Source organism: Diceros bicornis, chromosome 11, assembly GCF_020826845.1.
Source record: "Diceros bicornis minor isolate mBicDic1 chromosome 11, mDicBic1.mat.cur, whole genome shotgun sequence".
In the NCBI taxonomy this organism is placed as follows: Eukaryota; Metazoa; Chordata; class Mammalia; order Perissodactyla; family Rhinocerotidae; genus Diceros; species Diceros bicornis.
The window spans coordinates 66010280-66027001 of record NC_080750.1 but is presented as its reverse complement, the minus strand read 5'-3'; the positions used below and the strand labels follow the sequence as shown (position 1 = coordinate 66027001).

General features: G+C 49.7%; 1 protein-coding gene across 1 annotated transcript in view; it reads right to left on the bottom strand.

Annotated features, from left to right (window-relative positions):
• Window positions 1-16722, bottom strand: part of SCARA5 (scavenger receptor class A member 5) — a 113996-nt gene that overhangs the window by 18805 nt on the left and 78469 nt on the right. Inside the window, exons 4-6 of the mRNA XM_058550443.1 lie at window positions 16251-16331; window positions 13669-13767; window positions 11886-11942 (exon numbers count right to left, since the gene is read on the bottom strand). Coding sequence (XP_058406426.1) covers window positions 11886-11942; window positions 13669-13767; window positions 16251-16331 — 237 coding nt within the window. The remainder of the gene's footprint in view (window positions 1-11885; window positions 11943-13668; window positions 13768-16250; window positions 16332-16722) is intronic.

Here is a 16722-nt window from a genome sequence, read left to right as displayed (position 1 = left end):
TCTTCCCAAGTGTTCTTACTATAAACCCCCATTACTTGAAGTGACCCTATGAGTCGCTAGTCCTTGCTACCAAATAGGCCCAAAGAGAGCACTTGGGAATCCCACACACCCATCTAAGGGCTGGTTAGCTACTTGCCTCTTGGGTGCTGGGTGGATTCAGGAATTTGAATGGAGGAAAATCTGGTCATGGTGATCCCTATGGGAAGGGAACAGCGGAAAGAGGCTGGTTCAGAACTCAGGAAGAGGGTTCAAATTCTGACTCTGCTACTGGTCAGAAGCACCCTCTCTACACCTACCCTCTTCTTAAAATTAGTATAATGGTGGCCATTGGGAGCAATAGCACATGTCAAGGACTTGGCACATCATGGGCACCCATCACTGTGATCTCTCACCCCTGGCTGGCCAGCATTTTGCCTAGCAACCTGTGGGCCAGCTCTGAGGGGTCTTCATGTGTTGCTGAGGATGGCTTGGATACCGTGGCCCAAGCAGGGATCATATCCTTGAAAGCCTCTTTGCAAAGCAACCAGGCTGTGTGGGGAGCAGAAGCAAGGAGGGGCTCATCCCTCCAACTGGATTAATCTCCTCCTAACTTCCTCTGCTCTCCCCAGGGCACAGTTCCTGGCTCCTTAGCATATTAGGGGAGAGGGACAGGGGCGTCGGCAGAAGACCAGCTCCTGCTGTCAGCAACTTTCTGCTCGCTAATGCAAGCTGGATGTGACTCGTTAAGCAAGGCAGCTCCGGAGTGGTCCAGAAATGAGCGTTCAGGCTGAGGCCACTCTGGGCCTCCTAGCACAGACCTTACAAATCTAATATGTGGGGATTCTCTTCCTAAAACAAATGTTTCTTTGCTCTCTTTGCCTTGTAAATATATATGTAGGAAAAGCAAGGTCCCAGAGCAAGCAGGTTGGGACTATCCCAGATTCCCCTGGCTCTGACCCCTAAGCCCCAGAGCTGGAGGGGGTCCTGGACGTCAGCCTCACGTCCCCCTCCCACTTCAAACACAGGAATCCTCCCCACTCTGTACCACGCCTGACAGCTGCTCCTCCCGCCTCTGGGAATGGAAGGCAACTCTGCAGGATCTCTTGGGAACCCATTCCAGGATTTTAAAACCAGCGTCTGCTTTCATTCACAGGGCGCTGGCACCTCTGGATGGCTCCAGTGTTTCCTCATCTGATTATTTTCTACCTTATTTTACTCTCTATGCTTTGGGTTTTGCAGTTATAATTGGAGAGCAAGAGGCGGAATATTTTCCTCTTTCTCCAGCATCTGGTGGGAGCACAACCGAGTGGCTTTGTTACTTGGCCCCTCAGCGGGTCTGGGAGGACAGCTTAATGGCCAGTAGCCACCATCGCAGAACCAGTTTCCAGGGCTGGGGTAGCCTTAGAACTACCTACTGCCTGCAGGGCTTGTCCACACCTGGCTCAAAGCCGCCCCCAAACCCAACGACAACAAAGCCACGTTCTAGGCACTACCCAGGAGAGAGTTCAAGGCAGGGACAGGCGGTGAAGGGAAGTAATGTATACTCGGTTCCCACTGCATGTCAGGCACTGTGCAGAGGGCTTCATAGTGCATTTTCTCTTTATTCTTCACAACAGCTCTGTGAGTTAGTTATTATGGCTCTCACTTAACAGAGGAGAAAATGGGCCCAGAAAAGTCAAATAATTTGCCCAGGGTCACACAGCTGCTACAAGGTGGAGCTACGGAGAAAAGCAAAGGCCTTTCACTTTCAAACTAGAGTCGACTGTCAGGCTGAATACTCAGGACAAATATTTAATAACAGCCCTCTCTATACGTCAAGTCCTTTCATCTATGTCCCCACAGCCCCATGGGGTCTGCAGTAATTAGTGTCTTTAGGAGTAAGGGAAAGCGCCTTACAGCAGTGGTTCTCGGCCCTGGGCTGCATGTAAGAAGTATGGGTGCTTTAAAATCTACCAGTGCGGGGGCTGGGGAGAGGGGTGTAGCTTTGGAAGGTTCGCAGGGGATGCACATGCAGTCAGGATTGAGAAGTACAATTGGAAGGGACAGATCTGGGGTCCAGCCCTAGCTACACAACTTACCAACTGTCCGGCCTTGTGAGTAAGGCATGTAGATGTCACCTCCTCTGGGAGGGTTTCCGTGACCTGTGGCCCCAATATGCACCCCGCACATGGAAATATTACAGCGCCATTCCCTCTTCCAGGTCTCTGTGCACTCACATCGTACACTCTGTGAAAGCGACAGCCATTCAGTATCTTTGTGGTTCCCAAGTGCAGCCCCACTTGCAGGCAGAGAGCCTGGCACATCTCACTGCTCAACAAATCATACTGAATGAGTGAGTGAGGGGGGATGAATGGATGAACGGGATTCACAGCCCTTTGAGGGGCTCCAGGAACAGAACTGATCCCTAAATACCCCAGAACCTGCTTGGCTGTGCATCAGAAGGGTCCTGAAGCCCAGGGAACTTTGCTTCTAAAAAAAGGAGCAGAGAAAAGCCAGCCTAAGCTTGAAACATCACAGCTCCTTCGGCTTGTTTATCCTGACTTCCAGGCCCTGCCAAAGCAAAACAAGTCCAAAGAAAGGAGGTTGTGGAGAATAGAAATAAACACATGGGGCTGGGAAAACAGGCTCTGATTTTCTGCAGCTGCAGAGTAGAGCCCCAGGGATAATCTGGACCAGCTGCCCATTAAGGAAGCTGAACTTGCATTCTCTTGTGAAGAAAGAACTCCCCATGCCCCCTGCCGGCTTGCAGCACAGGGGCTCCGCGCCCCACTTCCCTGAGGAGGGCAAGCTGGGCTCCGTCCTTCCCGAGGCATGACACTTCTCTTCCCTGACATGCACAGGAAATGTGGTCCACATGGGAAGGACAGGAGCCATCCCACAAGCAAACTAAGGAATTTCTGGTCAGGCTCTGCTGGAGGGCATTGCTTTTATAATGTGGTCTGGCCTGTGGGTGCACTTTATAAAATGCTATTTCCTAATGGTAAACTGCTCTTAACTTCATATAGTAGTTTGTGCAGACTCCTCAGAGCACTTTTGTTAGACGGTCTCATTTGATCTTTGCAGCCCTCCTCTTGAGAGGGTGGTATAATCCCCATTTTACAGGTGAGGAGCTGAGACTCAGAGAAGGAAAGTGACTTTCTCAAGGTCACACGATAAAGTGGCCACACCAGGGTCTCCAGACCCGCAGCCCGGTGGGCCACATACTGTGTCTTTGATTGGGGGTCACACAGGGTGCTCAGGACTTGGCTCAGCAGAAGGAGCAGCAGAAATATCTCCTAAGTTGTCAGTGCACTTGTCATGCTGGGTTTTTTTTTAACTGTCGACTTACCCGTTGGTCTCCCCACCTCTACTGCATAGTTTTTGGAAACTGGGAGTTTGTCTTGGCTGATTTTGTTTATCCAATACACTACTCGTAGCTGCCTGGCTCCTAGTAGGTGTTCAATGAAATGTGTCTGATCAAATAATAAATGAAGCACATTTATTTATAAATGAAACACATTCTCCTGCCCAGGCCTAAACCAGGAGCTCGCCCCACCACAATGGGAGGATGTCACTAACACCCAGAACTCTGCTCTGAGCTGGATCTGCGAGAATTTCCTGGGTGGCCCTGGTGGAGGCAGGAGCCTTTTGCTCTGCTTTTGCTCCTGGGATCTCAAAGGGCAGTGAGAGGTCAGTGCGAGTCAGCAGGCTTTAGGACTAGGAAGAATGCTGTAGAGCCAGGAGAACATCAGTGACACTGAACTCTCTTGTTGTCACGCCTGTAGCTGGGAGGAGGTGCCGATGTTTGTATGGCATCCCTCTAAAGGCTTCAGGGACCGGTTGCCTTTACCGCCAGGTCTCACGTCCAGGACTAGTGGCCTTTCCTAAGAAGGCTCTTTCACACCCTCTGCCTTTACTCACACTATCCCCACCCTGCCCTGTTTCCTTTCCTTCAAGTTCAAGGTCTGAGACCCCTGGCTGGGATGCTTCCCCATATTATAAATCCTTGAAGACAGGACCTGCCTCTAGCCCCACGTTTACCACTTTCTAGCTCTGTGACCTTGGGCAAGTAATTGAATAGTCTCCTTATCTGTTAAATGGGACAATGACACACACCCTAGAGTTGTTCTGAAATATGCATGAGCTCAGTGACTGGGGTGGTCGGTCCTCAGTAAATACTGCTGAACTCAATATAAACCCCAGGGATGGTGGTGGGGGATGGAGGCACTAGAGAAGGGCCTCACCCAGCCTTTGATTCAGTGAGGAAACCAGCCATGGCCACTCCTACCACAGCATCCACAAGACCTCCCAGGGTGTCCACGGGCTTCGCCTCCCTCTGTCATCTTCTCTTTCTTCCACCAGGATTCCACAACAGCGCTCTTGAGAAGAGAGGCTAAAATCCAGCTCTAGGGGCAAGGAAGTCCATCTAGATAAGTGGTTCCAAGTACACCCCACGGGTGTCTTCCACTGTCAGGACAGGAGGGGAGGTGGAGCTGTGAAGTTAACTCGGTGGCAGGTAAAGCTGACCAGTCATATCACACAGACCTGGGGGGACCTCCGGGATTCTGTCTGCAGTGCCTTCAGCCAGCTTTCCCTCCCAGCATAAGGGGAGAGAGCGCAGGGTCATGGGGATTAGGAACAATTCCTGAGTTTGTCTGAGTTGCTTTCTAAATAAACAGTTTGCCCATTCCTGGTTTTAATGTACATCTCAGCTTAAAACTTTCTTCGTACAAAACCCACATCAAAGATCAAAATTGCAATTCTTCAGTGGTTCCAAGGCGTTGCTTTTGTAGAAAACGCCTTGCTCACCTTCAGTCTGAGGTTTGTTTTACTAGAAGAGTTTTCTTGCAGGGCAAATCTGGGAAACCACCCCATGTTTGCCAGGGAATTGGGAACGCCAGGCCTCGAGGGAGCTGCCTCCAGGCCCCCTTGAAAGGATAGGCACAGCAGGGTCACCTAAAGGTGGGTAATGAGAGAAATGAAGACACAGCGTGCGACATGCTCCCTCCCTCACTCACCATAGAAAGAATAGGTGCTTAGGGAACAGTCAAACCAGTTACCTCCACTCACAAGCACGATATACCCTATGAGACCAACAGTTCAAAGAAGCAAACCTTCCCCAAATTCCACTCACATACTCGGCTGCTAATTCTTAACATCAACTTCAAACACTGGCTTATTTTTTGCAACTAGCCCTCAGCTTTGGCCCTCAGTGGGTTCCTGCTTTCACTTAGCATATATTTAGAATATTATAAGTAATAGCATCCTGTTAATGACCTCTTAGCACCGCTCAAGAAGCACCCAATTCCCCCAAGGGGGCTTCCTTTCTCCTGCCTGAGCAGTCTTTCCTCGCTGGGGGCCCACGCTGCAGCTTCTCTCACTCCCTGTTATAAGAAATGAATGTAACACAGCTGACTCAGCTGTTCCTACGTCTCAGCAGCTCCCCCCAACACCCCCCCACCCTCCCACCACTTTACCACCTGGCTTCTTAAAGGAGCCAGGCCTTTTGTCTTCCCAGGCCCTCCTGAATCTATTTGAAGCCATCAAACCAAGAGCAGCATGGATTAACGGGAGCGGAACTATGCATAGCAATGTGAAAGCTCGCCTGGAAGGGCTCACTCCCAAGCTCTCAGGAAAAGTCACCGGATTTGTTTTTGGAAGGCTTAAGATAGGCTCTTGGCAAACTAGAACGTCTGGAAGGCCAGCTCTCATCCTCTGAACAGAACAGAAGGCAAAAGAGGAAATTGTGGCTGGGGAGGCTGAGCAAGTGGCCTGAGGGGCCACACAGCCCCTGGTTCAGAAGGGGACTCGGATCTCAGGATTGCTACTCCACAGCCCGTGCGGCTCCCCTGGAGCTCATGTCTCATCTTCTTCTTGAGAAATATGTCTCTGAAAAACAGGACTTTCTAAAGGGGGCAGCTCAGTCAAGAGAAGGAACACGAGCAGCAGAGAAACACAGACTTGCAACATGGGCCTTCCATGGGGAGGGTCTGCCTACCGTGTGCCTGGCCTTGGTCGAAGTGTTGAGGGCAGCTGATGCTCTGTTCTTATGGCCTCTGCCCCCTTAACCCTTGGTCCCGGCTCTAGTCTGGTTCTCTTGCTGGTCAGTCTCCTCCCATTGCTGCCATATCACTCCCTGCTTACAGCCCATCTCTGCTTCCCAGTGCCCAGGGGCCAAGCCTACGCTCCTGACCACTGATCCCCACATACCTCTCTGGCCTTACGTTTTGTTTCTTACATTCCAAACCCTTGCCATGCCCAACTATTGGGGTTTATCTGACAGTGCTCTACTGTTTGATGCATGCTTCTCTTTACCTAGAATATCTTTGCCTTCCACATCTACCTGTTGGACACCAACCTGCCCTTCAAGACTTGGGTCAAAGATTCATCACCGACTGACCCCCACAACAGAAGGCAAAATTAGCCTTTGTACCTATGTCTACTATAGCCCTCGCCACACTCCACTGTGATTGTTGACATGTCTTTCTCACCTGCTAGACCAGGAGCTGCTCAAGGCAAGGGCAAGCCTCACTCATCACTGTTCCCCAGCCCTCAGCCAGTGCCTGATATATAGCGAAAGCTAAATGAATGTTTGCTAAATAAGTGATTACTATAAACCAATGATCTCTTCCCTGAATGTTTTCCTTCCACACACCTATCTTTTCTTGTTGATGGAAAGGAGGGAGGCCAGTTCCTCCCTTCTCGAGGGTCCCGCCTCCATCTCTCTCACCTCTGCTCCTTTCCAAAGCCAGCCCCATGCCAGCCCTGTTTTCTGATTCCTGGGCTTCAGGCCTTTGCTGTCTCTGCTGTCCCTGCTCGGTTTCTATCTGGTTCCCGGCATCACCTCCTTTACCATGTCCCTGCCCTCATTTCTTTCTCTCTGGTGTCTCCCGTCTGCTTCAGCAGAGTTTGCCACAGGACAATTTTCCTGATTGCATTTTGTGTCCCAGTGTATTTTCAGTTACTAGACATAAACTGAGGGGTGGAAGCATCTGAAAAACACATTTCCACGCCTCCTTTGGTGTCTGTATCTGCCGAGCACTCACTATATAAGCATATAGAGAAGGAATGAATGAATGCGCAAACTGAACAAGCATGTGAGTGAAGGAACGCTGCCAGATACGTGCTGGGTGCTTCTGCAGGCAGTAGCTCAGTAAAGCTATTGTGCTCAGTTTACACAAACACAAAGAACAGGAAGAACAAGCAAGGTGGGAAGGGCTTCGCTGGCCTTCACAGAGCCTCCCATGCGAGAACTCTGCCCTGGCCTATCTCAGAGCCACAGACACAGGTAAAGCAGCCAAGGCTTGGGGAAAGTAAGAGCGAACTCTGAGACAGGGAAGAGCACCTGAAAAGTAACTGAGAATTGCTAAGAAGGAAATCGGTACCTTCGCACTAAACCACTAAGACAGAGTAGCCCATGAGGACCCCACGCTGTCAAAGGCCAGAGAGAATAAAAGATAATCCAAGATGGCACCAGCAGGACGAGAGTGGGCTCCAGGCCAGACAGACCTGATGTGTGTCCCGGCTCTGCCCTTATGAACTCTGGTGGTCTTGGGCAGCCTCATTCACCTCTCTAACATGGACGTAATCACGCCTCCTGAATATGACTATGAGAATTAAGTGAAATAATGTGCACAGAAACTTGCCTCCTCAAAGTACCAGGTACAAGTTTGTTTGTATTATGTGAGTGGTTAATTTTTCTTTGAAGTGTGGTTTACTTTTAAATCGTGTTGTTGCTGGGGTAGTAAAGTTGTATCAGAAATTAAGGATGTGTATGTGATTCCATAAATACAGAAATATAATGGTATAAAAAGGCTCAGGAGCTCTGCCTCTCCACGCCTGAAAGCATGCTACCATCTGCTGCTACATTATCCTCACCAGGTTCCCTTGGGCACTGGGGCAGTCAGCTGGAGGGACAGGGAGGGGAGGAAGGGAATTAATTCACGGACTTCAAAGATCTCTCTGCATCCCTCATTCAAAAACAGATAGAAACATCTCAGCAGCTATGGAAAAAAACTACCTAGAAACCACCATCCTGATAATTTATTTTGACCTTATATTTGTACACGGGGGTGCCCACCCCCCACACACAAACTTACTTCCCTGAGTATTGAAAACACACACAAGGTGTTCAACATTTTTCAAGTTTTCTGAGTTGCCGCTGATAACGACAAGCACTGGCTTAGAATTTACCCCTGGGTCGCTCTGCATATTTTTTTCCATGTGAAACCAAATTGAGAAAAAGTTTTTAAACAATCTGAACTTATATCCTGCTTTAAATTCATGGTGTGGGACTTAAACAAAACTGGATCCTTTACCCATCCCCTAACTGCAAAAATATTATTTGTTTTTCTTACAAATGGACCATATACGAGGTTAAAACAAATGTCTTTCTGTCTTGAGATGTGTATATGTAATTTTTTTTTCCTGGCCAAACTCCCAAAAGCTAAACATCTAACAGAATGTTTATCACCTTATGATTTTTGATATCAGACTGATATCACTCTTGTCTCAAAAAAAAAAAAAAAACTTCTCCTCAAGCAGAAATCAGGAGATCTGGATTCTAGACCCAATTTGGCCATGACCCAGCCAGGGGACTGTGGGGATTCTCTCCATCTCTCTATTCAGTGAACTGGTGGGATGGGTTGGGAGTGGGAGAGGAGTTGATCTGAAACCCCATCCAACTCTAAAATCCTATGACTCCAGACCAAAACATTGGTAAACAATTCAAGGTCTTGTTCTGAAAAATATTTTAATACTTACTTACAACAGGGGTCCTGAGAAGTCTTCTCTGTAATGCCCTCTTCAAAGGAAAACCCCCAGTTTCTGATTCTGACCTAAGGGGTATCTAGCTTGTTTATCTCATCAGTTCATTTAACGTAGTAACATCCTCACCTGCTGGAACTTGAGGCCTTTGCTGCTGCAGGTGAGAGGCGTTTGGTAAGGGGTCCATGGCCTCAGGCACAAGCTGGGTTAGCGGAGTGTGCCTCCCCCACAGTAGTCCTTTTTGAAGGAGGGTAGAGCTCTGGTGCTGAGAACTCCTTGTTCCATCCATTAGATCTTACAGTGGGGCTGCCCTGGACCCAGGGGATGACTAAGAACCCCCAGAAGCGGGCACTCAGGGTTTGTCAGAATTTCCGCACTTTTCTGAAAGATGATCCTTGGCTCCCTCCTCAGAGTCTCAGTCCCAGGGATCCAGTTAATGCCTCTGGGACTGGAGTTCCTTGGAAACCTACCCGGGAGGCTGAATATAGTGCGGGTTTGGCATGGTCAGAGGCAGGCCGGGGGATGGAGGCCGTGGGAAGGCATAGATCTCAGCCCTGAGCTGCGTCAATGGTCCCCCAGCAGCCTAAGGCCTTTAAATCTGTCTCTCCAGGTGAGGGAATCACTAGAAGTTTTAAGGAGCCCAACCCTACTCTTCAGGACCAGGGGCCTAAGCTCTCATTCCAGAATTAGAAAAGTCAGAGGTGTAGGTTTTCAGTTCTACCTCTGCGCTTGCCTTAGGAGAGTCAGCTCTCCACTCCAGGCCTCTGAAAGTGGGGACATGGATGGATGGCCATCTAGTTTTGTTTCCTACAATTTCCTACAAGACGCACATGTCTCCCATGTTCCTCCACATGCCATGTAAAGCCTCCCGTCAATGGAGCTGTCTTCTGCTGAGCCACCTCACTTTCCAGGTGCATCACCAATGGTGACATTTTTGGGTCTTGTCAGGGGACAGGAAGGAAAAGCTTAGAGCTTTGTGAAAGAGCTGTTGTCTGAGTTCTGGGCTCCAGTGAGGGTGTAGCCTCTTCAGGGCAGGAAAGAATATGGGTAGTCCCTGAGGAGGAGCTGTCCAGAGCTGACATCAGCCTCTGGCAGGGCAGTCAATAAACTCCAGGGCCAAGTGGCTTAGATGCCCTTCCTGCAGGCTCCCCACCCATGCCTGGGGGAGCCCCACACCACCATGGCTCAGAGCCCACCCACCCCCCAAACTGTGCTCCCAGCCTCAGAGACCAAACCAGGCACGGGGAAGCTAGGGAAACAGTGACAAAAGCCTCCTTGGGATTAATGGTGACTGACAACCACCATCTCTCCCCAGGCTCAGCAGTGCAGACCTCTCTCCTCTCCAGTTGGCTGAAGAACAGTTGCCAAAAAGCTCCTGACAAGAGCCCCTCTGGTATTTGGGCAGCATTCTGATCTCCCTCTCAAAGGTCATCTTCCCACAGTTCCTCCCTCCCTGCCACCCCATCAGGAGTTAGTTATTTCACATGGCTAAATGCCACGGTCCTTCTTAGCTACCTTGGCAGCCTTCCGTCAGAAACTAGTCAACAAACAGAGCAGGAGAAGCCAGCACCCCAAAGACAAAGTATGGTACCCAACCCATTAGATAAATGTGACTCAGATCTGTCACAGCTGTCATAGATAATATCCAGACTCCCTTCCTTTGCCATCAAAACTCTCCTTTTGGCTCCTGCAGGGTCCACCAGATCTCATCTAGCTAGGACACTCCCGGTAAAGCCCTTGGCTGCCCTTGAAAGGAACTCCAGATAATGCTAGACAGACTGTGAAGCATACATATTGCCTTGGGGATTACAGCATCTGAGGTAAGGTGGGTGTGTGGAGCCCAGGGAAAGCCTAGGCATGCCTCATCCTCAGGTATGTTCATGACTTTAGAGTGACAAAGTGCTGTCATGTACATTTTCCTGGTTGATCCTTAATCACTGCCCCGGGAAAGGGAATGGCAGAGGAAGGAGGAGGCAAGGTAAAGTTTCAGGGCACCTTGGGAAAGGGCACCATTCGGGAGCCAGGTCTCCTTCTGGTCCTGCGTGACTCGGACGGAAGTGCCATTTTAAGCACCTACTGAAACCAAAGATCAGCCTTAGGGAAACCCTCCATCTGGGTCCAAGGTGTGACTCTGCAGTGGTGTCTGTCTACCCCCAAGAGTCTACAGCAGAACCTGGGGGCAGGCACTCCTTCCCCAGGCCCAGTCTTCCCAGAGAGCCAAGACTAGAGCACAGATGCCCTAGAAGAGGACAAGCTGCTGATGCCTTCACACAGGACGGCAGCATCTCAGATCCCGACAAATACTACATGATAGTATTTTTTTAAAACTTGGCTAGGAGACTATTCATTGAAACTTGGCCAGGAGACTCATTCTTTTCTGGCAATCTCTCCAATGTTCTACATGTAGCCCTTTGAGGGGGAAACAAAACCTAGAAAAGAGTGTCATAACTAGATAAGCTGGCTTCCCTTGTAAACATTTTAGGAAGGACTCTCCTTAGAAAGATGCCCATCCCTAGACTTGGTGCTCTGCCAAATAATGAGATCTCCAGCATCGCTGCTCAGTTAGTGGCAAAGGAGGAAAACAAAAGGGATTCTGTTTGCCTCTATAACTCTTCCCACATAAGTACCCAGGGAAGTCATGCATTTTAATGAAGTCAGTAACTGAATTTTGGCAAGCATCTCTGAAGATTTTAGGAAGTATGTCTGAATTGGTATATTACATAGAATAATAATAATACTTACTGAGTCCTACCCATGTGTCCAGCCCACTGTAACAAGCACTTTACATGGATTAACTCACTTAATTTGCACAACGACCCTGTGAGGTAAGGACTCCGTTCTATAGATGTGAAACTGAGGCACAGAGATTACACAGCTAGCGGCTGAAGCAGCTGGGAGGGAGCCTGGGCAGCCTGCCTCCAGATCCTTCCACACAACTGCTGGATTTACACCAGGTCTGGAAATGTGGCCTGTGTCCCTGGAGTATAATTATCTCTTCCTGGACCAGCAGAGCCTGGAAGCAGGTAGAGGGCTCCTTAGCCACTGGAGCCCCCACCCGTGGCTCCAGCCTCCGGACCCCCAAACTCGTGGGGCAAACTTGTGGGGCGACAGCTACACCTGTGCTGACACAGAATCCAGGGACCCCAACAGAATTTGCTTACTGGCAGCCCCCGCTCTGTCTCCTTTCTCTCCTTTCTCTCCTTTTGGGCCTCGGTCACCTGAAACAGAGGAGGAAACAGCATTAGAAATGGAAATGAATCCTAATCGTGAACAAAGCATCATCTGCCTGAGATTTATTAACCCTCAGGCAGGAGCCAGCAGCACTGGAGGGCGTGGCAGGGAAGATAAGAGCTTGAGCCAATTGTGCTGCGTGTTCTGGTCCCCTGGGAGGAGGGGGGGGCCCAGCTGCAAAGTCTCGTTCCCTCCTAATTGAGGTGTAGAAGAGCAGTGCAGACTAAGGAGTACATGGGATTCAGCAGGAAGAAGACAAAGCGAAGAGAGTCCCATGACACGGTCAAGGTTTTAGAAGTCCACATCCAAGTCTCTCTAATAAGCATCGGGGAGAAAAGGAGGGGGGGTCTTCAGCTACAGAGCGAGAGACCTAGGTTATATGTCAGGCAGATTTACCAGTGAGGGAGGCTATAAAACATGATGGAGAGTTTCCAGGGAATTGTGGAATTTCCTTCCCAGGATACAGTTAAGAGAACAGAGCTCTTTTCCCAGCGAGCTTCTCACTCTACAAAGAAGTAGAAGGTCCTGACACCACTCAAAGGAGCGTTAAAATGATCAGCGAATTCTATTCCAAGTAACTCCAGAAAGATATCTGCCAATCACAAGCCTGTGGTGGATTGCCTGGTGAAAGAAGCAAGCCAGCAAGTTCCAGAGGAGGATGACAAGTGTGATCCAAGTTTTGAAAAAAACAAAGGCAACCATATATGTAAATATGAATGTGCTTAGAAAAAGGTCTGGCAGGATGTGCTCCAAAGCATTTACAGTAGTTATGCTAAAGAGCAAGAGCTTAAGGGACCAAGAGGGAGGGGACTTACTTTTTACTTTACCCTTTATACTTTTCTGTATCATTAAATTTTTTCAACAAGCATGTGCTGCTTTTGTAATCTATTTTAAAATCAGTTGTTAAAAATGTGGATCATAAAAGGAAAGAAAACCTCAGCCTGTTTAATCACCAACCAGAAAGCAGAACAAAAGTTCCCAGTGATCCATGTTTAAGAGACCATCCTACACATGGGATGGGAATGATTAACTGCTTTTTTCTTAGTCTTCATCAAGTGAAGAAGTGAGAAGGCGGAGCCTGGGGAAAGAGCGTCAGATTTCCTCATCTTCTTCTGCAACGATGATAGGAGGTCTGGACACTTGAAAGGAATGTGGACAAGACAGAGACTGACAATAAGTGGGCTCCGCTAAAAACGAACAAGGTGACCATCAATAGGAAGGGAAAAGTCAGAAGAAACACTATTGGCAATGTAAATCTGAGAACTGATTCAAGTTTTAAATATTTGGGGAATAAAAAGAGTATGACGGACTGTTGGGACTCTGGCAGTACTGGAGAGGAGGCGGCTGTCCCACGGCTGCAGCCTGTGTCTCCTGCGGGCCTCCTCTCCTGGCATGGCTTCCTATGGTCACATCACCAAGCTGCAACCAGTAGTAACGCTCCCTTGCATTTCTACAGCACTTTAGAGCTTACAAAGTATTTTGACACACATAGGTCCCATTTCATCCTCACGACAGCCCTGTGAAATAAGGTATCATGAGGATTTCTAGTTTTTGGATAAAGAAACTGATGTTTAACGAGATTAAGTGACTTGCTCAAGGTCACTCAGCAGGTCAGGAGCAGAGCCAGAATTCGAACTCGGTCCACCCACTTCACTGCCATGCTGGTGCCCCGGGGCTAGCAGTGAGCAAGGGTGCTCCGAGATTCCTTGTTACCTTTGAACCCACGCATGCCCATCGGTCCTGTGGCACCCAGCTTCCCATCATCGCCCTTGGGGCCTGGCACTCCTGGGATTCCTCTCTCCCCCGGCAGACCTGTGGAGACCAGAGACAGGTTGTGGAGCCTCAGACTCAGAATTGGAAGGGCCCTGGAGGTCACCGTCTGGCTCAGCCATCGACCTCAACCGTGCATCCTCCTACTGCCTCTGCTTCCTGATGCCTCTCAGTTAATTTAAAGATGCTGCAAAAGCAGTGTCTATAAAGCCAGCACAAGCCTTCCCCATCAGCACCTTCTCTCCAGTTAGGCTGGACCCCTCCCCCTGAAAGAGCCAATTCTATTGTGAATGATGGTGGTGGTGCCAACTCCATTTGGGAGATGCCCCTTTACTCTAGCTATACCGGAGATTTAGATTTGGCAAACATTTTTTTGAACATTTTCTATGTGCCAGGCACTGTTCTGGATGCTTTTCATAAGGTATCTTATTTAACCCTCACAATAAACTGAGGTAAGTATTATTTCACCTGTATTACAAATGAGGAAACTGAGGCCCAGAGAGGTTAAGTAACCTGCCCATGGTCACACAGCAGAGAGCGTTGGAGGCAGGATCTGAGTCCTGGTCTTTCTGAACTAAAAGCTCATGGTCAGTCGGCTTCATCTCATGCTTACTGGTACTTGGGGTAGGAGGAAGATGAAATAGCTCCCCATCCTATTTAAGAAACAAATGGAAAGGTCCCTTCCTTGTTGTAAATACAGGGAAGTATAGAGAAGAGGATCGTAGGCTGAGGAGGAGGGAGAAAGTCAGCAAGGCCAGTAAATGGGACGGATGGCCTGATACTGGACGAGGCCCCAGGGCTCCTGGCCACAAGGCCCCACGGCCACCACCTGCATTTCACCATGGAGAGCCAGAGTCAGCAAACGCTTTCCCCCAGTGAGAGCCCTGAGCTCCCTGAGGCCTGACCTAAGCCCATAGTTCTCTCTGCAAAGCAGAGCACCCTTAATTAACCAATTAATTGTTCTTTCCTGCTTTGAATGTTAATTGTTTTCTCTGGGCTTTTTCTATGATGGAGAAACCTGTCTCCCAGTAATTATTCCTCCTAAGCTAACATCAAATGGCTGGAAGAGGATGGGTGACCCCAAGGGGGTGGCAGGACCTCAGAGAAGGGCTTAATTTCTTTTTTTCCTTTCTAACACATGTTCCTGGAGCCCAACAGCCCTATGGCCACAGAATTCTGCATCTAGTGCAGGATATGGCCAGGGCTCCTCATCTTATAATTTACTGACGCAGAAAAAGGGTTTCCACAGCACTGCAAGCCCCGGGGCATCCTCACTTCTGAGTTTATGGAGCCCCCCTGAGAGGGGGAGGCAGGAGTGGACGCCAGGCTGGGGCTCTGCCTCTGCTGCCCTCTGCCTGCTCTCCTGTGTGCGGTCTCCTTAGAGATTTAGGAAGGGAATGGTATAATTCCTGACATAAATAAGCAGACACCTTTCTCCTGATAAACTTTTCCTTTTCTTAGAAGACTTCATACCCTCCTAGAAAAATGTTGCTCATAGCAGAGGCTCAGGAATGGACACACTGGGATGCGAAGTTTGATAAAGTAATGGAATAGGAACTACTAAGATGAGTCTAAGAAGAACATATTCTTTGCAGAAGGCCAAAAAGTACCCTCCTGTAGGGGCACTGGCCTGCATGCCCTTGAAGAGCCACATGTCCTTGAAGCCCCCTGTCTGGGCTATGTACTGGAACCCATCATAACAGGCCTGGGCTCAGCCAGCCCAGCTGTTTCTCATGGCATAGCTGCAGTCTGAGGGAACACGGAGCCCTCCGGGGGAGCTCTGGTCCTTGGGATGCAGGTCATACAGGGACAGTCCCCCTTGGCAAGCACACAGCCTTTGTTCCTCTGCCTACTTAAGCAAGTTTCTCGCAGGGGGCAGGAGCAGGTGCACACTTCTGTCCAGCCGGCCGCCACAGGACATTCCCTGTTAGTAACTCCCAATAAACCCAGATGTCTCGTTCACCATCTCCGCATCTTTTCTTCAGTCTCTCCGCAACCTATCCTGCATTGCTGACCCAACTGGGCGTGTGGCAAAACACCTCCCCACCAGCCACTGGATCTTTGGGGCTGTTGCTAGTGTGTATAGCAGGATGGGGAGGTAAGGCGAGGGGCAGGTGTTCACTGAGGAGGTGGGGGCATCAGACGCCTGATGAATCAGGAAACATTGAGGGGGGCAAGCATATTTAAAGGGTTGGTCTGGATCACAGAACCTTTCTTCTGAAGGCCCTGGTCACATGGTCCCTGACTCTGGGGTGGGAAGTGGCTTCAGGGAGCTGTGAGCCTCTCATGCATTCTTTTCCTTCAGATTCTGCTCCTTTCTAAGAAAAGGCATTTGCTCCATCCTGTTGTTACACCAACAACCCGTCGGTCTCTTCACAGGACAGGGTAGTTGAAGCCAAGTTGGTTGGGTCCTCTCCCAGGGAGCCCCATCACCAACAGCACTGAGAAAGTCGAGGGTGAGGGATGCATTGGGGGCCCTCCCTGTCCGGGTATGCCCAGGTGGCTCCCGGGGGCCTCCCCATTACCTCGAAGTCCAGGTAATCCAGGGATCCCAGGCTCGCCTTCCTTCCCTCTATCCCCTGCATCACCTTTGGGGCCCGGTGGTCCTGAAAGGGTTACAAACAGCACCGAGGTTAGAGGGCAGCTTTCTGGAATGGGCCACCTGCAGAAGAAACAAAAACTCCCTCCTGAAGAGAGGAAGGGTCAGCATCATGTTTTGAAAGCACACAGGGCTCCACCTAGCCCAGTCTGGCGTGTGTGCGTGCGCGCGCCTGCGCGGGGAATCAGGAAAAGCTTCCTGGAAGAAGTAACATCCAAAGTGAAATCTCAAGGAGGAACACAAGGTGCCTAAGGGAGGAGTGGGAGTATGTTATGGACCGAACATCTGTGTCCCCCCAAATGCATATGTTAAAGCCCTAACCCTCAATGTGATGGTATTAGGAGGTGGGGCCTTTGGGTTTAGGTTTAGGTGAGGTCATCAGGGTGGAGGCCCCACGA